The following is a 27,274-nucleotide window of genomic DNA, read 5'->3' as shown; positions in this document are numbered from 1 at the left end:
AGATTATATATCACCTGTACATTATACATCACCTGTATATTATACATCACCTGTACATTATATTATACATCACCTGTATATTATACATCACCTGTACATTATACATCACCTGTACATTATACATCACCTGTATATTATACATCACCTGTACATAATATATCACCTGTATATTATATATCACCTGTACATTATACATCACCTGTATATTATATATCACCTGTACATTATACATCACCTGTATATTATATATCACCTGTACATTATACATCACCTGTATATTATATTATACATCACCTGTATATTATATATCACCTTTATATATCACTTGTACATTATATTCTGTATCTCCTGTACATTATACCTCACAGTGGGTTTCACCCTTTAGAGACAGTGAGATTTGATGGTGTTTGCGCTGTGAAGAACGCGTATAATGCGCGCGGTGAGGGAAGGGCGAGAACATTCTAAGGGTGATTGGGTGCTAAGTGGCTGTAAGCAACAGAGGAACGGGTCTAAAGAAATGCTACAAAGGAGTCTGGAGGGGATAGAGGTGATTCTTGAAGGGACAGAGTAGTCTCAAGTTGTCAGAGGTGTCTAGAGAAGACAGGGGAATCTGGAGAAGACAGGGGGACCAAGATGACAGAGGGGTCTAGATGGGAGAGAGGAGCCTCCTGAAGGACAGAGGAATCTGGAGGGGACAGATGTGTCTAGAGGGGACCCAAGTGTCTGATGGAAGTCTGAAAATGTTTGTCCAGAACAGAGAATCCTGGAGGAAACAGGGGAGTTGTCTGGAAAGGAAAGAGGAGTCTAAAGGGAACTGAGGAATGTGGAAGAAACAAAGGGGCCTGGAAGGGACCATAGAACGGGAGAGCCATATGTAGAAAAGACAGAGGTATCTGGATGAAACAGAGGGGTCTTGAGGAGAATAGAGGGATCTAGAAGATAAAGAAGATTGTGAAGAGGAACAGAGGAATTTGTTGGGGGCAGCGGAGTCTGGAGGGAACTGAAGAGGACAGATGAGTGTAGATGGGACAGAGGTGTCTGGAGGAGTACAGTAGGGACTGGAAGGGTCCTTGGTATCTGGAGGGGTCAGGGGGGTCGGAAGGAGAACAGAGGGGTCTAGAAAGGGCAAAGGAATCTAGGGGTGATCTGGAGGGAACAGGAATATCAAGGGGGACAGGGGAGTTGGAAGAGGATAGAAGATCGTCCCGAGGAAGCCTATTGGAGAAACTCATTGAGGTGTGTGAGGACTACATCGGTTCACAATATGACTGACTGGTCGGTATTACTATTGCACTTACTCGTTGTATATGTCGTTCTAGTCGTTATACGTGCTATATAATCTGCAATAATATCTTCCTATATATACAGAGCTGTATACAATACTAGATGTTATTTATTTAGTTTACTTATTATTTAATATAGCTGAAAGGGTATAGTGGTATTAATTAGTATTAGATATGTCTATCATATATACGGGTATATACAGCGTAATCATTCCTCCTGTTATGCTTTTACTTAGATTTTATGGGCTATGGGTTGGTTGTGTCAGTATCAAGATTAATAAAGATATGAATTGAATATAATAAACGTGTGATGGTATATTTATTATAAAAATACATGAAGAATGATATCTGTGTTAAGGTTTTGTGCATTGTTCTTGATCTTATAGGGTTATGTCAAAGTAATAGGAGTCAGAGGAGGAGGAGCCTGGAAGAGGACAGAGGAATCTGTAGGAGAACAGGACAATCTGAGGCGGACAGATGAGTTTGGAGGAAACAGAAGAGTCTGGAAGAGGCAGAGGAGTCTGGAGGAACCTTGGGAAGAGAGAGGTATCTGAAAGGGAAAGAGTAGTCTGGAGGGAACAGAGGAGTCTGAAAGGGAGTGGGGTCTAGAGGGGACAGAGGAGTCTGGAGGACCCTTGGGAAGAGAGCGGTATCTGAAAGAGAAAGAGTAGTCTGGAGGGAAGAGAGGAGTCTGAAGGGGAGTGGGGTCTAGCGGGGACAGAGGAGTCTGGAGGACCCTTGGGAAGAGAGCGGTATCTGAAAGGGAAAGAGTAGTCTGGAGGGAACAGAGGAGTCTGAAAGGGAGTGGGGTCTAGAGGGGACAGAGGAGTCTGGAGGACCCTTGGGAAGAGAGCGGTATCTGAAAGGGAAAGAGTAGTCTGGAGGGAAGAGAGGAGTCTGAAGGGGAGTGGGGTCTAGAGGGGACAGAGGAGTCTGGAGGACCCTTGGGAAGAGAGTGGTATCTGAAAGGGAAAGAGTAGTCTGGAGGGAAGAGAGGAGTCTAAGGGCAGTGGGGTCTAGAGGGGACAGAGGAGTCTGGAGGACCCTTGGGAAGAGAGCGGTATCTGAAAGGGAAAGAGTAGTCTGGAGGGAAGAGAGCAGTCTGAAGGGGAGTGGGGTCTAGCGGGGACAAAGGAGTCTGGAAGTGGATAGAAGAGTCTGAAAGAGGACAGAGGAATCCAGAAGAGAATAGAGGAATCTGGAGAGGACAGAGGGTTTACTGGGCACAAAAGTGTCTGGAAAGGACAGTGGAGTATAGATGTAATATGGAGGCAGAAGAGTCTGCAGGGGAAAGGGGTGTCTGGAGGAGGACTGAGAGGTGTGTATGGAGATAGAGGGATCTTGAAATTACAGGAGAATCTGAAGGGACAGGCGTGTCTGTCTGGAGGGGACAGAGGAGTCTAGAGTGGACCGAGGATTCTGGGGGGAACTGAGGAATCTGGAAGGAATGGAGGTGTCTGGAAGAAAAGTCTGGAGGGTGACAGAGGAGTATGGAGGTGCCAAAACAGGACAGATGTGTGGAGAGTTTTAGGGGACATATGAGTGTGGAGGAGGGAGATGGGTCTGAAGATGTCACGGCCTTTGGTGTGCGCCGTGACACGGTTGCCATGCATGCTGTTGCATGTGGCAACCGGTTGTGGTTTCAGCATGTAGGTGCCTCCTCCTTACTCCTTGGGCCTTCCCTATCTTGTGCCAGAGGGGTTAATTATCTAGCTGGTGGGGATTTAGGTGTGTCCTGGGTGTGGCCACGAGGTTTATATTACCTGTGGCTTCCAGGCTGGAGTCAGTGGTACTCCAGCCTTATTTGGTTATGGAGCTCTGCTCCTTTCCTGGGTGAACCTGCCCAGTCCTTGAGGGCCACCTTGTTGGACATAAATTGTCTTCCTTTTGTATCCTCCTTATACCCTACCTCACTTGCTGTATGTTTGGTGTGGGTTTGCGTGTAGGGTGTGTTGTACGTGTTGTAGTTACATGTCTGGTCTGTTGGTGTTGTTTGTCCCAGCATGTATGCTAGACGTTTCCCTATGTGTTATTCTTCCGGAATGGGGCTCCATGGTTTCCCAGAGGGGTGAACCAATAGTCTAGTCAGTGAGCGTCTTGTTTCCCAGACCTGTTATCCAGGTGGGATTCAGGTATCTGGGTTTTTACCTGCTTATTCTGTTGAGGGCTCACTGTCTTGTCTCTCTTACTGTTGTGGTGTTGTTCTAGGGGTCAGGTGGACCCACTATAGAACATGACAGTAAGACTAGTTTACTTTCTGATGTTGTTTCATGTACAAGGGGTCAGGTGGACCCACTCTTGTACATGACAGTAGTTCCGTTGTTTTTCCCTTTGTCTTTGGTTGTTTGGCCTGTGGAGACTCCGGTCCGTCTGTGTCCTTCAGGAACCGGTAGTCTCCTATTCCTGACCCCTATGCTAGGGATCGTTAGGGTCAGTGGGGCCCAGGTTCCAGTGTATGAGTCCTACCACCATTAGGGGGCGCTCATACGGTCAGGAGATCAGGGCTAGGATGAGGGTTGCATTGGTGGTTTTCATCTTCCCTACCCTTGCTTACAGGCCTGGTTACTTCCATTATTCCCTTCCTTATACGGTAGGGGTTTCTCCCCACCGTGAGAGAAGGGGAGAGAGTATTCTGGAGGAGGACAAAGTAATCTAGGAGAGGACAGAGTAATCTGGAGGGGGGAAAACTGTCTGGAACATAATAGGAGTCTGTAGGGGACAGAGAAGTCTGGAGGAGACAAAGGAGTATGGAGGAGTCTGGAAAAGACGATTCTAGCAGAGGACAGAGGGGTCTGGAAGGGATGAAGGAGTCTGTAGGACAGGGGGTGGGGAGAGATGTCTGAATAGGTACAGAGGAGTCTTGGAGCAGCTTATACTCATCTCCCCTTGAAAACAGCCCAGCCAGGTGGTAAGAGTTTGGGTTTTGTTGTTTTGTCTCTTTCTTTATTCTTTTTTCTCTGACTTTGTGCATTTTCTGCCTGTTCTGAGAACGTCTGCCAGGTTTCTTAGAGCGTTAACCCTGTGACTGCTGGGGAGGGGTTTGTTTATTAGGTACCTGTTGGGCCAGAACTCGTTAGATGGTGGCAGCAAGTTGTGTGTCTGGGGTGTGGACTGTCTGGGGAGTGACTTGTTCTCAGTCTGTATAAAGATAAATGAGTGTAAGACCGTGTCACGTGACGGGGTAGCACCTACATGTCCCTTATATTCCTGGAGATCTGCAGTCTCCACCACCTGAGTTTTAGGATTCAGTCACTTCTGTGTATTCATTATGTCAGCTGCATAGGAAATACATATGGAGCCCATTAAGAAGCCCTGAACATCTAGTGACAAGGGCCCTCCAGAGAGGTTTTATTAAACTCCTACGTTATAGTGACCACTTCCTTCTGACACTGAAGGTAGTAGACAAGTCTTCTGATTATCTTATATCCTGTCTGGTGGACATGATGTTGTCCCTGCAAGTAAGTTCATGATGAATCTCATAAAGTGGTCACTGAGTCAGTGGAGTTGGCCGCAGTTGGACTTTATTAAGGGACCGGATGATTTGTAGCTTCCGTCTTTGGATATGATCTTGTGATATGTTCTTCCAGTCTTTGGAGGAAATCTTCACAGAGGAAGGTGGCCCTCTCACATATGATGGCAACTTCTGGTGCTCTCGGAAGTTTTGGTCTTACAGGCTCCAGTTGACTCATTGGGAAGGGACTTGTCCTGGTTTGATGGGTTCTCCTGCTGATTGTATAACATTCCTTCGTTTTCTCACAGTCTTTAAGTAATGGAGTTGACGTTGCGTTTCCATCATATATACAAGGTTTTTTGTTATCAAGGAGATTCTCACTATCTGTAGCCTCACGAGGCACTCTGTAAGGATGAAACATAAGAAGGCAATTTGGTCAGGAAATATTAACCTCAATATTACTACTTCTAGTGATGCATATAATAAAATGTATAGACATGATTGAAGCAGAAGACAAACAGGAAAGTGGGGTGGGAAGGAGGACACTGAACTCTGGAGGGGGACAGGGAGTCTGGATGGGAGCAGAGGAGTCAAGTACAGGGGAATCTGGATTGTACATAGGAGTCTGGAGGAAAACAGAGGAGCCTGGAGAATACAGAGGGATCTAGAGGGGCTGAGAAGTCTGGAGAATACAGAGGAATCTGGAGGGACAGAGGAGTCTGGAGAATACAGAGGAATCTAGAGGGGGCAGAGGAGTCTGGAGAATACAGAGGGATCTAGAGGGGCTGAGAAGTCTGGAGAATACAGAGGAATCTGGAGGGACAGAGGAGTCTGGAGAATACAGAGGAATCTGGAGGGACAGAGGAGTCTGGAGAATACAGAGGGATCTAGAGGGGCTGAGAAGTCTGGAGAATACAGAGGAATCTGGAGGGACAGAGGAGTCTGGAGAATACAGAGGAATCTAGAGGGGGCAGAGGAGTCTGGAGAATACAGCGAAATCTAGAGGGGGCAGAGGAGTCTGGAGAATACAGAGAAATCTAGAGGGGGCAGAGGAGTCTGGAGAATACAGAGGAATGTAGAGGGGGCAGAGGAGTCTGGGGAGTACAGGGGAATCTGGATAGTACATATGATTATAGAGGGGAACAGAGGAGTCTGGCAAATGCAGGGGAATCTAGAGGGGGCAGAGGAGTCAAGTATAGGGGAATCTGGATAGTACATAGTATGGAGGTGAACAGAGGAGCCTGGAGAATACAGGGGGATCTAGAGGAGGCAGAGAAGTCTGGAGAATACAGAGGAATCTAGATGGGACAGAGAAGTCTGGAGAATACAAAGGAATCTAGAGGGGGCAGAGGAGTCTGGAGAATACAGAGGGATCTAGAGGGGCTGAGAAGTCTGGAGAATACAGAGGAATCTGGAGGGACAGAGGAGTCTGGAGAATACAGAGGAATCTAGAGGGGGCAGAGGAGTCTGGAGAATACAGAGGAATCTAGAGGGGCAGAGGAGTCTGGAGAATACAGAGGAATCTAGAGGGGGCAGAGGATTCTGGAGAATACAGAGAAATCTAGAGGGGCAGAGGAGTCGAGTATAGGGGAATTTGGAGAGTACATGGGAATCAGAATGGGTATGGGAATCTGCAAAGGACAGAACTCAGGAAAGCTGCCAGAGTTGCATATTACTGTGCCGCTATTGTGTGACAGCATGTCCCGGGCGTCACATTTCTCCATAGAGCTTGGACATTGTCTCGTCATAGAGTTTACGTATGATCCCTAAACAATTGTCTGTGAGCTTCAAATCTTAAGGTTCTCTCCAGGAAAAGGGGATATTCCAGCCAGAAGAAGACAGAACTTATGTCTACTGAGGTCTTCCCCGCGCCCCCAGAAGTTTTCTCCTAAAACCTCTGGGACCTGCCCTTACAGTCTAAGGCCTCTTTCACACTACCGTATGGCTATTTCTGTGTTTTGCGGTCCGTTTTTCACGGATCCGCTGTTCCGTTTTTCCATTACGTTTTTCCGTATGCATATACAGTATACAGTAATTACATAGAACAAATTGGGCTGGGCATAACATTTTCAATAGATGGTTCCGCAAAAAATGGAATGGATACAGAAGACATACGGATGCATTTCCGTATGCATTCCGTTTTTTTTGCGGACCCATTGACTTTAATGGAGCCACGGAACGTTGCGGCCAAATATAGGACATGTTCTATCTATGCACGGAACGGAGATACGGAAACACGGAAATGGAATGCATACGGAGTACATTCAGTTTTTTTGGCGGACCCATTGAAATGAATGGTTCCGTATACGGACCGTATATGGAACGCAAAAAACGGCCCTCAAAATGGAAACAAAAAACGGTAGTGTGAAAGAGGCCTTACACTGAAATCCATCCAATTACATGGCGCTTTTAGGGGTTGTCTCCAATCAGAACCTGACTGCAGTGCGTACACCTCCGAATGAGAAGCCGACGTGTGTACATGGCGTTCAGATCACGCGCCGCCTCGTACAGCCAAATACTTTCCTGAGGAAGCTTCATTTTTGGACCATTTACCAAGGGCCATCTGTGGTGACGTCCTGGGTCACAAATCAGATCAGCAGAAGCAGAAATAGTTTTTACTCAATTATCTTCTTAACCCTGTACGTTCCAGATTACGCTCTCAGTGGTAGGGGGGACAAATGATGCCTCCATCTTCCATATCATCCACTAATAGCTGGGGCAGTGAAGAGGTTAGAAGTTTTCAATTATCTCATATGTTTCAGATCCGGCCACCATGGAGACATTTCGTTTTTGGATTCAGAGCTTTCTCGGGTCACTTGCTGGCCTCCTCCTTCCGAGCTAATCTTGTGATCTGTTCCTCCCAGTGTTGAAGATGTTCCTGCAGAAATGTCACCTTCTCCATAGTGATGACGACTTCTGGGCCGTTCCTCGTTTTGCCTCTTGGCATCACTTTATAAACGCCCCAGGGGTTTGTTCCCTACAACATGGCGGTGAAATCATTTCTGTAAGGCCTCATGCACACGACCGTTGTGTGCACCCGTGGCCGTTGTTCCGTTTTCCGTGATTTTCTGCGGACCCATTGGCTTTCAATGGGTCCGTTGAAAACTTGGAAAATGCACCGTTTGTCATCCGCCTCCGTGATCCGTGTTTCCTGTCCGTCAAAAAAATAGGACCTGTCCTATTTTTTTGACGGACAACGGTTCACGGACCCATTCAAGTCAATGGGTCCGTGGAAAAACACGGATGCACACAAGATTGGCATCCGCATCCGTGTCCGTAGGCTACTTTCATACAGACGGATCCGAAGATCCGTCTGCATAAAAGCTTTTTCAGATCTAAGTTTTCACTTAGTGAAAACTCATATCCGACAGTATATTCTAACACAGAGGCGTTCCCATGGTGATGGGGACGCTTCAAGTTAGAATATACTAATAACTGTGTACATGACTGCCCCCTGCTGCCTGGCAGCACCCGATCTCTTACAGGGGGCTGTGATCCGTACAATTAACCCCTCAGGTGCTGCACCTGAAGGGTTAATTGTGCGTATCATAGCCCCCTGTAAGAGATCAGGAGCTGCCAAGCAGCAGGGGGCCAAACCCCCCTCCCTCCCCAGTTTTAATTTCATTGGTGGCCAGTGCAGCCCCCCCCCCCCCGGCCCCCCTCCCTCCCTCCACTGTATTAATTTCATTGGTGGCCAGTGCGGCCCCCCTCCCTCTATTGTATTAATTTCATTTGTGCGCCCCCCCCCCCCTTCCCTCTATTGTATTAATTTCATTGGTGGCCAGTGCCAATTAAATTAATACAATAGAGGGAGGGGGGGGGGGCGCACACTGGCCACTAATGAAATTAATACAGTAGAGGGAGGGGGGGCCGCACTGGCCACCAATGAAATTAATACAGTGGAGGGAGGGAGGGGGGCCGGGGGGGGGGGGCTGCACTGGCCACCAATGACATTAAAACTGGGGAGGGAGTTAATTGTACGGATCACAGCCCCCTGTAAGAGATCAGGTGCTGCCAGGCAGCAGGGGGCAGTCATGTACACAGTTCTTAGTATATTCTAACTTGAAGCGTCCCCATCACCATGGGAACGCCTCTGTGTTAGAATATACTGTCGGATCTGAGTTTTCACGATGTAACTCAAATCCGATGGTATATTCTAACATAGAGGCTTTCCCTTGGTAATGGGGACGCTTCAAGTTAAAATATACCATCGGATCGGAGAAAACCCTGATCTGATGGTATAAAAGGGACTCCTGACTTTACATTGAAAGTCAATGGCACCATATTGTGTCAACGTCAAACGGATCCGTCCCCATTGACTTGCATTGTAAGTCAGGACGGATCCGTTTGGCTCCGCACGGCCAGGCGGACACTAAAACAACTTTTTCCTTCATGTCCGTGGATCCTCCAAAAATCAAGGAAGACCCACGGAAGGAAAAACGGACACGGATCATGGAACTACGGGACCCGTTTTTTGCGGACCGCAAAAAAAAACGTCCGTGTGCATGAGGCCTAAGGGTTTTAGCCAGTGACTCATGGTAAACTGGAGAAGACCTCACTCCACCATCAGCGTTATTGCCAGGCAGTGGAGACGCAGATAAGAATATGGGAAGGAGCCGCTGCGGTAGAAAGCAGGAGTAAGGCTGACCGGGGGCTGCCGAAGGGGACACTGCGACATGTGGTGGGAGACTTGGGGGTAGGTACAAGGCCTCATTCACATGGCCATTTTGCATCCATTTCCTGGCTGTCTAACCGATATTAAAAGGGTTATCCAACTATTTGTAACTGATAGCCTATCCTCTGGAGAGGTCATCAGCATCTCATGGGGTACGACACCCGGGACCCCCACCGATCAGCTATTTGAGAAGGTCCGATTAGGGTTGTCACAATACCAAAATTTTGATTCAGATTCGATACCACGCGAAAAAAATAAAACACAGAAAAAGCTGCGAGCATTCCGCATTTTATGGAACGTCCGGCCCATAATAGAACAGTCCGATCCTATTTTTTGGGGGAACAAGGTGACTAAAAAATGGCGAATCACGGCGTTTACATTTTTTTTCTGTTAAGGCGTTCACCGCACAGGAGATAATTTTAAATATTTTAATAGTTTGCACTTTTTCGGGCGTGGTGATGTGTAATATGTATTTTTTTATTGTTTATATATTTTATATGTAAAATTGGGAAAGGGGGCGCTTGAAACTGTTAGTATTTTGGTGTTTTTGTAGACTTTTAATTTTTTTATAACTATTTCCCCCCTTAGGGGCTAGGCCCTGGGATCTTTTCATTCCTTGTCCTATTAGGGCGACTAGGACCTCGCACTGTCCCTGCTGCGCTGTGCACAGAGCAGCAGGGGGATTACCATGGAGTAGCGTCCTGGCTGCCATGGTAACAGATTGGAGGCCCGCGATTACACTGCTGGGGCTCCGATCGGAAGCTGCCACTGCACCACCAATGAATGAAGAGGAGGGGAGGGGCCCCTGTGGCCACCAATGAATGAAGAGGAGGGGAGGGGCCCCTGTGGCCACCAATGAATATAACAATGGCGGGGGGGGGGCGCCTGTGGCCACTGCGCCACCAATTATTATAATAGTTATAATACTGGGGGGGCTGGGGGCGCACTCCACCACCAATGAATATAATTAACACATTAATTTAAGTGTAGGCAGCGGTATCACATACCCAGCACCCGCCCTCTATGACATGGCGCTGCGATCCCCGGCAATTAACCCCTCAGGTGCGGCACCTGAGGGGTTAATTGCCGGGGATGGCAGCTCCATGTTGATTGGTGGAGCAGTGGCCACAGCCCCTCCCCTCCTCCGCAGTGCTATCAGTCCATTGGTGGCAGCTCCTGTGAGCCTCACAGCCTTCTTGCTGCTTAACCTAGGCCAGTGACATCACAACCATCGGTCACATGGCCTGGGTGTGGCTCAGACCATTCACATGACTGATGGTCATGACATCACTGGCCTAGGTTAAACAGCGGGAAGGCTGCGTCGCTCATAGGAGAACCGGGCCTTCTCGAGCTGCCGATCGGCGGGGGTCCCGGGTGTGGTACCCGATCAGATGCTGATATCCAAAGGATAGGCTATCACAGTTACAACTAGTTGGAGAACCCCTTTAGTAATATTTTTTTCTCAAATGTATCAAAAATTTGCAATCTTGTGTTTATTAAATATCCTCCCATGTTGTGCCTACAGTTCCCATGCAGAGCAAGGTCTCCATGGTAACAGACTACAAACAATCCCTGTGTTGTCTGATCCTGCAGTCTCCTCTATCTTATTTCTCATTAACCCTCTGCTTACAAGGAGCAAAAGAAGGATAACGGATTGTGTGCCTGCTTCTGAAGCCCTGGAGACACGGAGCACATAGATACTTAATGAAGAGGATTTCGAGAAACATTAGAAAAAATTAAGTGTGTACTGGGGGGGGGGGGGGGGCGATAAAACAGGGTGCGATAGGATGAGCTGGAGCCGCAAATTGTGGCCCCCGATGCACGGAACGGCTGGCATTATGCTGTGAGAGAGGAGCGATATTACTGCAACATTCTCAAACGGGAACCAATTCCGAAAAACACTAAGGATCACTGGAATCTATTAACGAGGCCGCACAATAAGAACATCAGAATTTTAGTCTGTGACCCAAATTTACGTAATTTTTTGGTATTACCCGTGTCAGAAACTTGATAAAATATTTTAATAAATTTGGGCCAAATCACTTCAATGATCTAATAGCCGGGCTTAGTAAACGCAGACCTGAGTTTCCCCATTTGTAGGTCAAAGGAATTCAAGATTTCTTTCCATCCTCTCCTTGGAGGACCTGGTGACTCCTCTTCCTGAGGAGTAACTGCATCTACTACTTGGATGCTACAAGGGAAAAGCCACGTAACGTGCAGCCCTTACCAGCTGCACATCTCAACGTCCTGAGGTCCCTTCTTGGGGCACATGCTTTTACAATCTTATGATTGGGTCATGTTACCGGTCCTTGGAGCAGCTGGTGAACAGTTGGTTGTAAGTCATTACACAGCTGGTAAAGGCTCTGGAGATGGGTTAGGTAGACTCCAGATTCAAGGTAGGTCTTAACATTGTAACTAGCCTCATCTGGAAGTGATGGTGATCAGTAAGGGGTGGAATGTGGTGTCTCATTATGACCTCAGAGAGCTCTGACCAACCACAATCGAACAATGGTTCTGGCCAGCGCTTTACTCGTTTTATTTTGTGGGCTTTTCCGTAAGTGGCTGAAATGTCTGTAAAAGGTCTCATTCATCCAGGTTATGTTGCGCCGGTATTTATAAATCAGAACAACCGAACTTGTATTTTCTCTTGAAGACATTTCCCTAGACATCTGACCAGCTTTCTCAATTAGAATGACTTGTACAAGAAACCTCCGACATAAATACTGGTAACTCATGCTTCAGTCAAAATAATTTGTTTATCAAAACCAACATGAGGGCAAGTTATTTATGTCAAATTGGAGAAACCAAGCCTGAACAGCGATGGAGGAGTGTGATATCTATTGTCTGCCACTTACAATGCTGTTCTAACACCTCTCCCAAGGCAGTTTAAATGAGACCTAATAGTTTTAGTCATGCAAATTGCAATAAATATCTCACCGCCATGAGGTTGTTGACCTAGTGTTCGTTATAATAAACAGATTATGCTGACTGAAGCATGAGTCACCAGTATTTATGCCAGAGATTTCTTGTACAAGTCTTTTTAATTAAGAAAGACAGTCAGGTGACTAGTGAAATGTCTTCAAGAGAAAATACAAGTCCAGGTGATCTGACGTATCACTACTGATCAGAAGCTGAAATCTTCACATCATCGAGAAACCTTGGGCAATAAATGGATTTGTCCCGATGCTGTGTGTGATGTGTCGCATAGCATGGACGTACAGTACAGACCAAAAGTTTGGACCCACCTTCTCATTCAAAGAGTTTTCTGTATTTTCATGACTATGAAAATTGTAGATTCAGACTGAAGGCATCAAAACTATGAATTAACACATGTGGAATTATATACATAACAAAAAAGTGTGAAACAACTGAAAATATGTCATATTCTAGGTTCTTCAAAGTAGCCACCTTTTGCTTTGATTACTGATTTGCACACTCTTGGCATTCTCTTGATGAGCTTCAAGAGGTAGTCACCTGAAATGGTCTTCACTTCACAGGTGGGCCCTGTCAGGTGTAATAAGTGGGATTTCTTGCCTTATAAATGGGGTTGGGACCATCAGTTGCGTTGTGGAGAAGTCAGGTGGATACACAGCTGATAGTCCTACTGAATAGACTGTTAGAATTTGTATTATGGCAAGAAAAAAGCAGCTAAGTAAAGAAAAACGAGTGGCCATCATTACTTTAAGAAATGAAGGTCAGTCAGTCCGAAAAATTGGGAAAACTTTGAAAGTGTCCCAAGTGCAGTCACAAAAACCATCAAGCGCTACAAAGAAACTGGCTCACATGCGGACCGCCCCAGGAAAGGAAGACCAAGAGTCACCTCTGCTGCGGAGGATAAGTTCATCCGAGTCACCAGCCTCAGAAATCGCAGGTTAACAGCAGCTCAGATTAGAGACCAGGTCAATGCCACCCAGAGTTCTAGCAGCAGACACATCTCTAGAACAACTGTTAAGAGGAGACTATGTGAATTAGGCCATCATGGTAGAATATCTGCTAGGAAACCACTGCTAAGGACAGGCAACAAGCAGAAGAGACTTGTTTGGGCTGAAGAACACAAGGAATGGACATTAGACCAGTGGAAATCTGTGCTTTGGTCTGATGAGTCCAAATTTGAGATCTTTGGTTCCAACCACCGTGTCTTTGTGCGATGCAGAAAAGGTGAACGGATGGACTCTACATGCCTGGTTCCCACCGTGAAGCATGGAGGAGGAGGAGGTGTGATGGTGTGGGGGTGCTTTGCTGGTGACACTGTTGGGGATTTATTCAAAATTGAAGGCATACTGAACCAGCATGGCTACCACAGCATCTGGCAGCGGCATGCTATTCCATCCGGTTTGCGTTTAGTTGGACCATCATTTATTTTTCAACAGGACAATGACCCCAAACACACCTCCAGGCTGTGTAAGGGCTATTTGACCATGAAGGAGAGTGATGGGGTGCTGCGCCAGATGACCTGGCCTCCACAGTCACCGGACCTGAACCCAATCGAGATGGTTTGGGGTGAGCTGGACCGCAGAGTGAAGGCAAAAGGGCCAACAAGTGCTAAGCATCTCTGGGAACTCCTTCAAGACTGTTGGAAGACCATTTCAGGTGACTACCTCTGGAAGCTCATCAAGAGAATGCCAAGAGTGTGCAAAGCAGTAATCAAAGCAAAAGGTGGCTACTTTGAAGAACCTAGAATATGACATATTTTCAGTTGTTTCACACTTTTTTGTTATGTATATAATTCCACATGTGTTAATTCGTAGTTTTGCTTTCAGTGTGAATCTACAATTGTCATAGTCATGAAAATAAAGAAAACTCTTTGAATGAGAAGGTGTGTCCAAACTTTTGGTCTGTACTGTACACTATAGATACAGAGCACGCTCCCCATCAGTTTTGCCACCGCGGTTGAACTTTGCTTTTATTCAAACTTGTCCTTGCGATTCTGAGTGACTGGTATAGTCTCTGGATCGGAGCAGGTGAACTTACAAACTATTACACAAGAACAGTCCAACTCCTCCAGGCTTGTTGTCTGCAGCTGCTATCATGTGCAGTCCTCCAGCTGTTCACCACCAACCCTACACGATCTACCGGTGGTGGCCATGTATGTCAATAGTTCCTAGGGGTTTGTTCACATAGAGGGCGTCTTTGATGCAGCCTCTATGGAATGTGGACGGTTCACATATGTATTAAACACCGCAGTTTTGTCCATTAAACTCCTTGTGAAAAACCTGAGCAGATCAATCCAACCATGAAAATGTCCTCCTGGAGATACAACAGTGACTACAGAGCACAACCACGAAGACTGTGAGGACTATAAGGCTGCCTTAAAACATGGCAGATATTATTGCAGGAAATTTCTGCAACTGAAAAATCTGTTCTATTCATCTGTATGGGGTTTGCTTTGTCCATGTGCTTCGCACCAAAACAACCCCAATTCAGGTGAATGGAACCAGTTTCTGCTGCAGAAATTCCTGCAACAAAATCTGCCATGTGTGAAGGCACTCTTACCTGGCTGTCATGGAGATTCCGTCTATACAGGGAGTGCAGAATTATTAGGCAAATGAGTATTTTGACCACATCGTCCTCTTTATGCATGTTGTCTTACTCCAAGCTGTATAGGCTCGAAAGCCTACTACCAATTAAGCATATTAGGTGATGTGCATCTCTGTAATGAGAAGGGGTGTGGTCTAATGACATCAACACCCTATATCAGGTGTGCATAATTATTAGGCAACTTCCTTTCCTTTGGCAAAATGGGTCAAAAGAAGGACTTGACAGGCTCAGAAAAGTCACAAATAGTGAGATATCTTGCAGAGGGATGCAGCACTCTTAAAATTGCAAAGCTTCTGAAGCATGATCATCGAACAATCAAGCGTTTCATTCAAAATAGTCAACAGGGTCGCAAGAAGCGTGTGGAAAAACCAAGGCGCAAAATAACTGCCCATGAACTGAGAAAAGTCAAGCGTGCAGCTGCCAAGATGCCACCAGTTTGGCCATATTTCAGAGCTGCAACATCACTGGAGTGCCCAAAAGCACAAGGTGTGCAATACTCAGAGACATGGCCAAGGTAAGAAAGGCTGAAAGACGACCACCACTGAACAAGACACACAAGCTGAAACGTCAAGACTGGGCCAAGAAATATCTCAAGACTGATTTTTCTAAGGTTTTATGGACTGATGAAATGAGAGTGAGTCTTGATGGGCCCGTGGCTGGATTGGTAAAGGGCAGAGAGCTCCAGTCCGACTCAGACGCCAGCAAGGTGGAGGTGGAGTACTGGTTTGGGCTGGTATCATCAAAGATGAGCTTGTGGGGCCTTTTCGGGTTGAGGATGGAGTCAAGCTCAACTCCCAGTCCTACTGCCAGTTTCTGGAAGACACCTTCTTCAAGCAGTGGTACAGGAAGAAGTCTGCAAGGTAAGAAAAACATGATTTTCATGCAGGACAATGCTCCATCACACGCGTCCAAGTACTCCACAACGTGGCTGGCAAGAAAGGGTATAAAAGAAGAAAATCTAATGACATGGCCTCCTTGTTCACCTGATCTGAACCCCATTGAGAACCTGTGGTCCATCATCAAATGTGAGATTTACAAGGAGGGAAAACAGTACACCTCTCTGAACAGTGTCTGGGAGGCTGTGGTTGCTGCTGCACGCAATGTTGATGGTGAACAGATCAAAACACTGACAGAATCCATGGATGGCAGGCTTTTGAGTGTCCTTGCAAAGAAAGGTGGCTATATTGGTCACTGATTTGTTTTTGAATGTCAGAAATGTATATTTGTGAATGTTGAGATGTTATATTGGTTTCACTGGTAAAAATAAATAATTGAAATGGGTATATATTAGTTTTTTGTTAAGTTGCCTAATAATTATGTACAGTAATAGTCACCTGCACACACAGATATCCCCCTAAAATAGCTAAAACTACTTCCAAAAATATTCAGCTTTGATATTAATGAGTTTTTTGGGTTCATTGAGAACATGGTTGTTGTTCAATAATAAAATTAATCCTCAAAAATACAACTTGCCTAATAATTCTGCACTCCCTGTACAGGCACTGTCACACGGGCACTCTGTTTTCTTCTGTCAGGGAAAAGGAAGTGTTGTGCTCTTAAGTGGGGACACTCTGACGTCTGGACATTTTCCTATTTCCCCTATGCTAAATTATAAATAAACTTTATTTCACTTGAAAGGGTTAACATGCACTATTTAATACGGTGTAGCTATATGTATGGTGTGATATATATCCTGTTCATTTGCACTGTATTTGTGAGACTCTGTGGAAAGGGTTAATAAATACTGAGAGACTTTTGGGACTTTGAATGAGAAGCTGGTAATTATCCAGAGCTGCCATAGGGTTTAATGAAGACCATGTATTGGAGGGAAAAATCCAGACGTTGTTTACCACCAAACCCAGACAGACTGATCGTTAGAATGTCTGGTAACTTTTTTTTGTCTGGAAAAACTGCAGTGTCATTGCCATTGAGTATCATTGAATGTCTAATGTAAGCCTATGAGAGACGGGAGTGGTAACTTTGTAATTGTTTGTGCCGAGCTTCTCCACTCCATCCCTCGCACTAGAAGGTTCTAGTCTAGCTAGAAATGGTATATAAGGAGAGCAGTCAGAGCCCCCAGTGTGCTGCCGTTAGGGACCAGTGTTTGGAAGGGGGACTCATGCCAGTCAGTATGAGTGACCAGAAGAAGATGCTGATATGGGGTCGTTAAGCCACAGACCATGGGTCACCAGCCCTGTAACAAAAGGAGCCACCCAGAGTACTGAGCTACAGACTGGTTTACTGCAGACCTGGACTCTCTGGACTTATTTCCCATTGGGGTTCACCACGCCCTTCCAGAGAGCAGCAACATGTGGCGACACCTTGACGGTGTCCTGGGGAACCAGTGTAGCTTTGTGTGTCCCACACCCCAATCCAGGGCACTGCACATGTAAGTCTTATACCGCCAAGCATTGGATGGAGTGGTGTAAAGCACACCACCACTGGACTCTGGAGCAGCGGAAATGTCTTCTGCGCAGTGACCAGAGGAATGGGCTGTATTTCTTGGTTCAACCCTACTGGTCGACTGTATGAGGACTCGAGGAAGCCTTAGCCCTTTCTGTTGCAGGTGGAGGGTGACATTTGTAAGAGATGTTTCTTAGACTACTTCCACATGAGCCTATTACATACATGTGTCCTGGACCGACCACTGGTTTACAGACGAGAACTCACAGCATCATGGATCCCTATGCTTATATGTTGACCTGAAAATCCTCGCCATTGGCAGCACGCCTCCCGCTGTAAGCAATGTCGACAGCAGACAACACGTGGACCAAGTCATCTTCTTATTCCACAGTTTGCATCGGACGGTATAAGAAGGCCCTTCTAACGAGCGCCAATCAAGTTTCTACATTGGAGCTTATTACAGTCTGGCGTCATCCCATGTATCAGGACCTTTACGGTGGCAGTAATAACGACCAGTGTAAAATCTGCTCAATGAGCAGCAATCGACCTGCTATATCGTCGACCACCGCCCGTCCAGTTATCAGCCCGTGAAGGGGGACAACCCGTCTCTGAAATGCCACCCCCCCCCCCCCCACCATGTCTGTCTGGGAGGCTTCACCAACAACCCCCCACAGAAAAGGTCCTTGTTTTTCTGTTCAGGAGGTGTCACCACCACCTCTGACCAGGAACAATAACCACCATCATCCCCTTTTCACCTTTACAAGACGCTGCAGTTAAATACAACAAACTTTTATTTACAAGAAGAAAAAAAAACAACTAAAGAGTTATTCGTTTCAAAATGAAGATGACATCACGTAAAGATATACACGTTAGGTTCATAGTGTGCAAAGCTAGTGCCGTCTCCGCCCTCACAGCATGGAAGCAGTTAATACAGGCCACGTCCGTAAATCGGGGCCCTCGCTCATGCAGCCTCCTCACATAACAAGACTGACCACTTCGTCCTCCGACACCAAGGTCCCAACCAGTGGCTGAGCCACACGTCCCCGACCCTATTTCTGCAGAACTATCAGCCAATCACCAGCGATATCACACAACCGCACAAAGCTGGACCAATCACGGCTGTAAACACTACACATGAAGCTGCAGTTTAGCACTAGGAGGCGTCATCCAGGGGCTGGATGAAAAGCAAGACAAGGCTGGCAGGAAGCCATGGTCCCCCCCTCTACTGTGCAATGCTGCCCCTCCCCCCGATATAGCAAGATATGATTGTCCCATCACCCACAGGTAAAAGACGGCAGAGCGTAGATAACCGCATGGAGCCCCAACATAATGTACTCGCCAACAGAAAGAACCATTGCTTACTCCTCTCTGCCTAAATCCCCGAGGGAGTGGCATCATGTACGACTAACAGAATACTACCGTGGTGTAAACTGTGTGAAGAACATGGATGTGTGGCCAGGTCAATCCAGAGACCACAGTCACGCCACTATTGACCTCCAAGTCCGGCCAGCATAGGTGAGAGAACATAGTCATGCTACCATCGACCTCTGTGTCCTTCCAGGACGGTCCTGAGACTGCAGTCACGATACTACAAACCTCAGTGTCTGAACAGGACAGTTCAGAGACCTTAGTCACACTACTATTGACCGTTAAGTTGGGCCAGTCTAGGCGAGAGACCTTATTCATGCTACTATCGACATCTGTGTCCTGCCAGGACAGTCCCATGTCTGCAGTCACGCTACTATCGACCTCTGTATTGGGCCAGGACAGTCCAAAAACTGCAGTCTTGATCCCACAAACCTCAGTGTCTGAACAGGACATCTCAAGGATCTTAGTCATGCTACTATCGACCTGTGTGTCTTGCCAGGACAGTCCTGAGACTGCAGTCAAGCTGGCATCTGTCAAGACTGTCCTGAAACCGCCAAATAACTGCTGTGAACCTCTTTTCCTAGCCATAATTGCCCCGAGTCTCTGACCAAACCAGCATTGACCTCTGCGTCCAGCCCAAGGAGTCCAGAGTCTGCAGGTGTACAGACTTCTGTATCTGGCAGGCACAGAATGGAGGTTGTAGCTAGCATACTGCAATTGGCATCTTGTGTTCCTTATGACGATGGGCGAGATTTCTTCCTGCGTTCTGCACTGTTCCGGGCAGCAGGGAAGTGGAAATGACAGATGAGGGTGGATGCTCAGCTGCAGAGCGGTTCGGGTAACAGTCCAGCCTGTTGATGCTACTAATTGCTATGATGACACCGTAACGGCCATCATGTTTCCATTCCGAGCAAAAAAGAATTTGTTGAAAGCTTCTTCAAGTAAACAGGTGAGTCGGCTCTGGTCGGCCTGAAACATGAAGGCAAGGTTAGCACTGGGAGCTGTACACAGCTCTACCCTGACTCCATCTACACAGGGTCCTCACCTCGCTGACAAAGCCCAGCTGCACAAGCTCCATGGCCAGGTCCTGGATGTTCTCATCTACAGAGAGAGAGGTCATAGCATGAGGAACCCATCCAGGCCCTGCAGGACATGTTACTGTGCTCTCCAGTGGGTACTTACTGGGTAATACGTCACAGCTTAGGTGTCTGTTCAGCTTGTCCTCCAGCTTTAGTAATAACGTCACCTAAAGAGTGAAAAGATTATAAGAGGAGAGTGAGGAGGAAGCGGGTCACCAAGAGGAGAGTGAGGAGGAAGCGGGTCACCAAGAGGAGAGTGAGGAGGAAGCGGGTCACCAAGAGGAGAGTGAGGAGGAAGCGGGTCACCAAGAGGAGAGTGAGGAGGAAGCGGGTCACCAAGAGGAGAGTGAGGAGGAAGCGGGTCACCAAGAGGAGAGTGAGGAGGAAGCGGGTCACCAAGAGGAGAGTGAGGAGGAAGCGGGTCACCAAGAGGAGAGTGAGGAGGAAGCGGGTCACCAAGAGGAGAGTGAGGAGGAAGCGGGTCACCAAGAGGAGAGTGAGGAGGAAGCGGGTCACCAAGAGGAGAGTGAGGAGGAAGCGGGTCACCAAGAGGAGAGTGAGGAGGAAGCGGGTCACCAAGAGGAGAGTGAGGAGGAAGCAGGTCACCAACTATAAAAGGGGAGTAAGGAGGAAGCGGGTCACCGACTATAAAAGGAGTGTGAGGAGGAAGCGGGTCACTGAGAGGAGAGTGAGGAGGAAGCAGATCATTATACAGTTGGGAGTCTTACGTGGTGCTTTGTGCCTTCATCGACAGACTCAATGTTGCACTGCATCTGAACCACCTGCACAACACACAGAAAACTGTAAGCTCTGTGGATCAAGGCAGTGACCAGTCTATAACTATCAAACCTACAACTTGCCTTTCGTGTCTCCAGCTCAGCTGGTTCAGGAGTTGGGGTCTTCACAGAGGGAGGGACGACGGGAGATTTCACCACTTCCTGCTGTGGCTGTTGAGGTCGAGGAATTCCAAATGCGGTCAAGGGGTAAATGCCATTTCTACAGGACAGGGAATAAGGCAGTGAACAACTACAACACCCAGCAGCTTCCTCGTAGATAAAAATACTGACTCCCATCTGTTACAGCATACATCCTCCCCTGCCGTTACCCACTACAACACCCAGCAGTCCTACATGTCATATACACTTCCATTCTTCCTACGGGGGACAAGCCGCTGACATCCATTCACAGAAGCTCAATAGAAACTTTACCTGACGTCTTCTAGAAACTTGTCCAGCTCCAGAGCCGGTGACTGTGAGAACCTGAGGAACAAAGAGTAACTGTGTCATGTAGACAGGGACTATACAAAGAGCAGGACACTATGCAAAGCCAGACTATATGTAGACTTCGATAATACGTAGATCAGGACCATCCACGGATACTCACATCATGTTCACACCAACCCGGTCACTGTGTGTGATCTCGGCTAGGACGGCGCTCATGTCCCGGTTCTTCGTCATTTCTTCTAAGGCATTTTCTGGGATCATATCTGAAGGGGGAAAGGAGGCTTCAAACAACAGCACCAAGAAAGAGGTCGTCAGAGGCACGGTTTAGAGGACAGACCACTCACGCTGATGAGACACGATGCAATGAGCCGCCAGCAACTTCAGAGATGGCACCTCAAACAAAGCTGGGTGGAAGAGCAGCTCTCGGGCGTTGGGACGTTTACTGGGGTCCATCTCCAGACACTTCTGGATGAATTCCTACCATAAACACACGCATGCCACTGAGGTCAGAGCCCTGACATGGAGTCTCATAGATTACATACTACTTTAAGCACAGAGCTGAGCTGACGTGTCATCTCCCTTGTCACCATAAGACACATGGAGGGATCATGTACCATCAGGCCATCATGGAGACGGGCAGAGGCAACCAGCCCATCATGTATGATGGTGACATTGTCAAAAATCACAGAGGGAGAGTTTGGGGGGGGGGGGGGGGGGGGGGGTGCTGAAGTGGATACTCACCCTCTGCAGAGGGTCCTCCAGAAACTGGATGGCGTTGTTTATAGCTTCCTGGGGCACATACGACGACTCTCCGTTCCCCTGGATCTCCAGAACTGCCATCTGCAGACACAAGGGCCACAGTTACGGGCAGCAGGGAATATATTGAGTTTATTATGATGGCTACACATTACAAGGGATCATCCCACCACATGGAGCAGATTACTCAGGATCCCAACACCTCCAGTCACTCGCATGATTCTGGATTTTATGCATCGACAGGGCGGCAAGCCTGAGAGTATACAAACTAAACAACCCTAACATCATGATGTACGAGCTCTGAAGTCACCTCACCTCCAGGGCGCACATCCCGAAAGAGTAGATGTCCACGGCAGTGGTCACATTTGTCACCTCTGTAAGAGACATGATGGTGAACATTTGAAGGTTGAAGTGTGACCCCCTCAGACCCAACACACTCCTGAACCAGCTCAGTAAATCCAGGAGAACATCCAGCCACATACATGCACCGGGGACTGTGCCGGCACAATTGCCACTTACCTCCATATTCAGGTGCAAAGAAGTGCAGGTTCTTCTGCTCCTCACGACACGTCTTCACATGGTTGTTGATGGTATCTGGGGCCACTGGAGAAAGGAATAAACCACAATCAATCGACTGCACAAAAATTAAGCCACGTCATCAAAACTATAACAGAGCAAGAACCTGGAGAAAACAAGGCACAATGCTGGATCCTGATCCTCACCACCCCCAGTCATTACATACACCACCCCTGCAGGATGGGGAAAGTCACATCGTATCGACAGCAGCAAGAGCAACAGGCCTCCATGTGGTCATATGAAGACTGTCTGAGTGTCGTCATCATGGTAACTATTTGTGGTCATCACAGAAGAGTCACCTGAAGAGCATCTGTGGTAATTGCGGCCAGGAGGAGGTCATAGGAGCTGTGTGCAGACCCAGTAGGCGATTTCTTCTGGGTCAAGGACAGCTGATGTGTGTTCTGGTCATCACTGATTGGAGGCTGCCACTTGGATTTCTGCCAAGGATTTGCAAATTCATATTCGCATGCGGATTAGCCCTATTTATATCCGCACTGGTTGTATGCCACATGGAAACCGGGTCAAGCAGTGAAAAGTCACTTTTAATTTCCGTGAAAAGAAGATCTGTGACTGTCTGCACCGCCATGCAGAATTCCCATTGAAAGCAAGTGGAGGATTTCACATGGATCTCCACACTGAATACACGCCACAGTACATGAGAAATTTGCATAATCTGGAACCATCACAAGTCTTCTCACTCCAACCTTCACCAGGAACCATCACAGGTTCTCCTTACCCCAACCTTCACCAGTCACCCAGAAGCCACCATAGGGTCTCCTCACCCCAACCTTCAGTAGTCACGCAGGAGCAAATACAGTGTCTCCTTACCCAAACCTTCACCAGACACCTGGGAACCAACACAGGGTCTTCTCAACCCAACCTTCATCAGTCACTAAGAAACTACCATAGGGTCTCCTCACATCAATATCCAACAGTCACCCATGAATCACCAAAGGTCTCCTTTCCCAAACCCTCACCAGTCACTCATAAACCACAATAGCATCTCCTCACCCCAACTTTGCCCAGTCACCCAGGAACCTCACCACGGGGTCACCTCACCTCAACCTTCACTGGTCACCTAGGAAACACAAGTCTCCTTTCCTGAAACCCTCACCAGTCACCCAGGACCCAACACAGGGTCTCCTCACACCAACCCTCACCAGTCACCCAGGACACAACACAGGTTCTCCTCACTGCCACCGTCGCCTAAGAACAAACACAGGGTCTCCTCACCCCAACTGCACCAGTTACCTAAGCACAAATACAGAGTCTCCTTACCCCAACCTTCACTAGTCATCCAGGAACAAATACAGGGTCTCCTCATTCCAATCTTCACCAGTCACCCTAAAACCACCATGGGATCTAATTTCCCCAAGCTTCACTAGCCACCACACATCTCCTCAGGCCAGCCTGTGTCAGTCAACCAGAACCACCTCTGGAGCTGAGCTGGGAACCGAGAGCAAAGCTCGCTCATACAGATTCCCAGGAAAATGACCAGTGGGCGGTAAGTGGGCAGACAGGAACCACCACAGGTCTTCTCACCCCACCCTTCATTTCTCACCAAGGAACCACCACAGGTCTCCTCAACTCGACCTTCACTAGTCATCCAGGAACAAATACAGGGTCTCCTCATTCCAATGATTACCAGTCACCCAAAAACCACCACGGGATCTAATTTCACCAACCTTCATTAGTTACCAAGGAACCACATGTCCTCAACATAGCCTATGTCAACCAACCAGAACCAACTCCAGAGCAGAGGTGGGAATCGAGATCAAAGCTCGCTCATACAGATTCCCAGGAAAATTACCAGTGGGCAGACAGGAGATGAAGCAACCTCTTCCGTACATCACTGTCCCTCTGGCTGGAGCAGACATATACCGATGGCAGGGGCCGGGCCTTGCAATACTGTAGTATCTGACCAGACACACAAGATAAGATGTCTCCAATGACTAGAGAACCTGCTCACTGTGAGGAAGAAAATGGCCATACTGAACAAAACCAGAAATTCAGAGCCATCCTGATATACTCGGGTTCCCCAAATGTTTTCAGTATGCCGTATGTCAGGACTAAATATGTCTTAGAAGAGACACTTCACTATACGTGATTGGGAAAGAAGGAGAAGAGAACTGCAAGGTACATCACCAATTGTGAGGATGACCCGCCAAGGTGCGGCTACTCTCCCGATACAGTGAAGCCAGAAGAAGAACATGCCGATCAGCGGTGGTTTCACAGCACGGCCTCAACTTCTTGAGGGGATCATAATGTCATCTCCTAGTAGCTAGTAAACATCTACTCCATTATCATAGAAGTAGGTCTAGGCACCCCACCCCTCAATATGATGATCCCAAACTCAGAGCAGAAGAGTTTGTGTCCAAAGCAGAGGGACTGAAGGCAGACATGAAATGTCCACAACTACTACTCCAATCATTATCAGGACACCTACATCGGGAGCAGCAGAGACCGCATCATGCTAGAGGAGCGCCTCAGAACGTTAGGAGGTCTGATAATTGTGTCTATACATGGTCACATCAACGCACCTACAAACAGTTCATGTTTACTCATCTGCTGAAACCCAACCAGCTGCTGTTGACTGATCTCTTATTAGTATTATGTGTGTGATTTTAAGACTGGACCTCGCTCGTTAACACGTGACGTTATTAAGCCTTCATTATGTGGTGCATCGTAACGTTCAGCAGCAGTAGCTTGTTGATGGTTTCTGGGTAGGTAAAAGCATAAAAAACAAACAAAAAAAGAAAAATGGCTAAAAATCAAAATCACAATTATGGAAAACGGAGTTCACTCTACAACTAAAGACAATCCGTAATATCCGCACACGGCAGCAGTCTGGACGCCATTCACTGCAGACCCCCGTGTACAGCCGTGACCATCGTTACCTGAGAGCGAGCCTCCAGCAATATCAGCACCTCCTCACCCCCCCCAAACCAAGCACAGCATCAATAAGCAAGCAGCTGAAGTGGAGCCCGAGAGGCCACCCTGCCCACCCCCAGATCCTTGCAGCAGGAGGGTGGAAATGCAATGAAGATGAGAAAGGGTTAAAGAGAAGCCATCTATAGGGGGCAGGGGACATGCACACATGGAGGGGCTCCTACATGCTACGGAGCTACGTAATTCAGCAGCTAACAAAGCCGTGGAAGCCCTGCTCTGATCTGCAAAGCCAGGCCAGTAGGGAAGGACAAGCGGCCTCGTTCAAGCAGACCCCCTGACCTCAGAGCTGCAATCACCCATGTAACCAGGCTCGGCAAAGGGAAATGACTCCATAATGCTCTAGGAGATGGCATGTTACATGGGCGAGTGCTACAAGCTGAACACAGATACAACAACAGAAACATCACAGGAGCTGAAGAGTCATCTCACCATTAGCAAAAATCCTATGAAAGACTGGTGTGGAAACAGAGCGGCCGAAGCGGGAGAGAAACGAGACAAGTCAATGAGTGGATGGAACGGCTGGGAGTGGAGGGAGCACGTAATATTATACAAGTGGTGGTACATGCAGCGTCACACCCAGCAGACCCAAGGAGAGCTGCACCTACACACCCATCACATCCGGGGAGATCTGCACCTGCACACCCATCACATCCAGGGAGAGCTGCACCTGCACACCCATCACATCCAAGGAGAGCTGCAGCTGCACACCCATCACACGGGGAGAGCTGCACCTGCACACCCATCACATCCGAGGAGAGCTGCACCTGCACACCCATCACATCCGAGGAGAGATGCACCTGCACACCCATCACATCCAGGGAGAGCTGCACCTGCACCTGCACACCCATCACATCCGGGGAGAGCTGCACCTGCACACCCATCACATCCAGGGAGAGCTGCACCTTCACACCCATCACATCTGGGGAGAGCTCTGCACCTGCACACCCATCACATCCGGGGAGAGCTGCACCTTCACACCCATCACATCCGGAGAGAGCTCTGCACCTGCACACCCATCACATCCGGAGAGAGCTCTGCACCTGTACACCCATCACATCCGAGGAGATCTGCACCTGCACACCCATCACATCCGAGGAGATCTGCACCTGCACACCCATCACATTCAGGGAGAGCTGCACCTGCACACCCATCACATCCAGGGAGAGCTGCACCTGCACACCCATCACATCCGGGGAGAGCTGCACCTGCACACCCATCACATCCGGAGAGAGCTCTGCACCTGCACACCCATCACATCCGGGGAGATCTGCACCTGCACACCCATCACATCCAGGGAGAGCTGCACCTGCATACCCATCACATCCGGAGAGAGCTCTGCACCTGCACACCCATCACATCCGAGGAGAGCTCTGCACCTGCACACCCATCACATCCGAGGAGAGCTGCAGCTGCACACCCATCACATCCGGGGAGAGCTGCAGCTGCACACCCATCACATCCGGGGAGAGCTGCACCTGCACACCCATCACATCCGGAGAGAGCTCTGCACCTGCACACCCATCACATCCGGGGAGAGCTGCACCTGCACACCCATCACATCCGGAGAGAGCTCTGCACCTGCACACCCATCACATCCGGGGAGATCTGCACCTGCACACCCATCACATCCCGGGAGAGCTGCACCTGCATACCCATCACATCCGGAGAGAGCTCTGCACCTGCACACCCATCACATCCGAGGAGAGCTCTGCACCTGCACACCCATCACATCCGAGGAGAGCTGCAGCTGCACACCCATCACATCCGGGGAGAGCTGCAGCTGCACACCCATCACATCCGGGGAGAGCTGCAGCTGCACACCCATCACATCCGGGGAGAGCTGCAGCTGCACACCCATCACATCCGGGGAGAGCTGCAGCTGCACACCCATCACATCCGGGGAGAGCTGCACCTGCACACCCATCACATCCGGGGAGAGCTGCACCTGCACACCCATCACATCCGGGGAGAGC

At 48.2% G+C, this 27,274-nt stretch overlaps 1 protein-coding gene across 1 annotated transcript; it reads right to left on the bottom strand.

Moving 5' to 3' along the window:
- Positions 1 to 18,123: 18,123 nt before the first annotated feature.
- LOC122923170 (nuclear receptor-binding protein-like) lies at positions 18,124 to 26,013 on the bottom strand. The gene is made up of 13 exons (XM_044273895.1): positions 25,911 to 26,013; positions 25,731 to 25,790; positions 22,296 to 22,379; positions 22,092 to 22,150; positions 21,762 to 21,860; positions 21,365 to 21,497; positions 21,181 to 21,283; positions 21,006 to 21,056; positions 20,658 to 20,793; positions 20,526 to 20,579; positions 19,901 to 19,964; positions 19,764 to 19,819; positions 18,124 to 19,687 (listed from the first exon to the last, which is right to left on the bottom strand). The coding sequence occupies exons 1-13, from the start codon at positions 26,011 to 26,013 to the stop codon at positions 19,589 to 19,591; spliced, it is 1,101 nt and encodes a 366-aa protein (XP_044129830.1). The 3' UTR covers positions 18,124 to 19,588.
- Positions 26,014 to 27,274: the final 1,261 nt, after the last annotated feature.

Source organism: Bufo gargarizans, unplaced genomic scaffold, assembly GCF_014858855.1.
Source record: "Bufo gargarizans isolate SCDJY-AF-19 unplaced genomic scaffold, ASM1485885v1 original_scaffold_1301_pilon, whole genome shotgun sequence".
Taxonomy (NCBI): domain Eukaryota; kingdom Metazoa; phylum Chordata; class Amphibia; order Anura; family Bufonidae; genus Bufo; species Bufo gargarizans.
The sequence above is the reverse complement of the archived record's forward strand: the minus strand, read 5'-3'. Positions and strand labels throughout refer to the sequence as shown.

Coding starts and splice junctions, on each gene's coding strand:
- LOC122923170 (XM_044273895.1), bottom strand. CDS start 26,013: ATGGGTGTGCAGCTGCAGCTCTCCTTGGATGTGATGGGTGTGCAGGTG. Junction 21,284..21,364: donor TTGCATCGTGTCTCATCAGC/GTGAGTGGTCTG, acceptor TTCCCCCTTCAG/ATATGATCCCAGAAAATGCC. Junction 21,057..21,180: donor CGGGTTGGTGTGAACATGAT/GTGAGTATCCGT, acceptor TTTGTTCCTCAG/GTTCTCACAGTCACCGGCTC.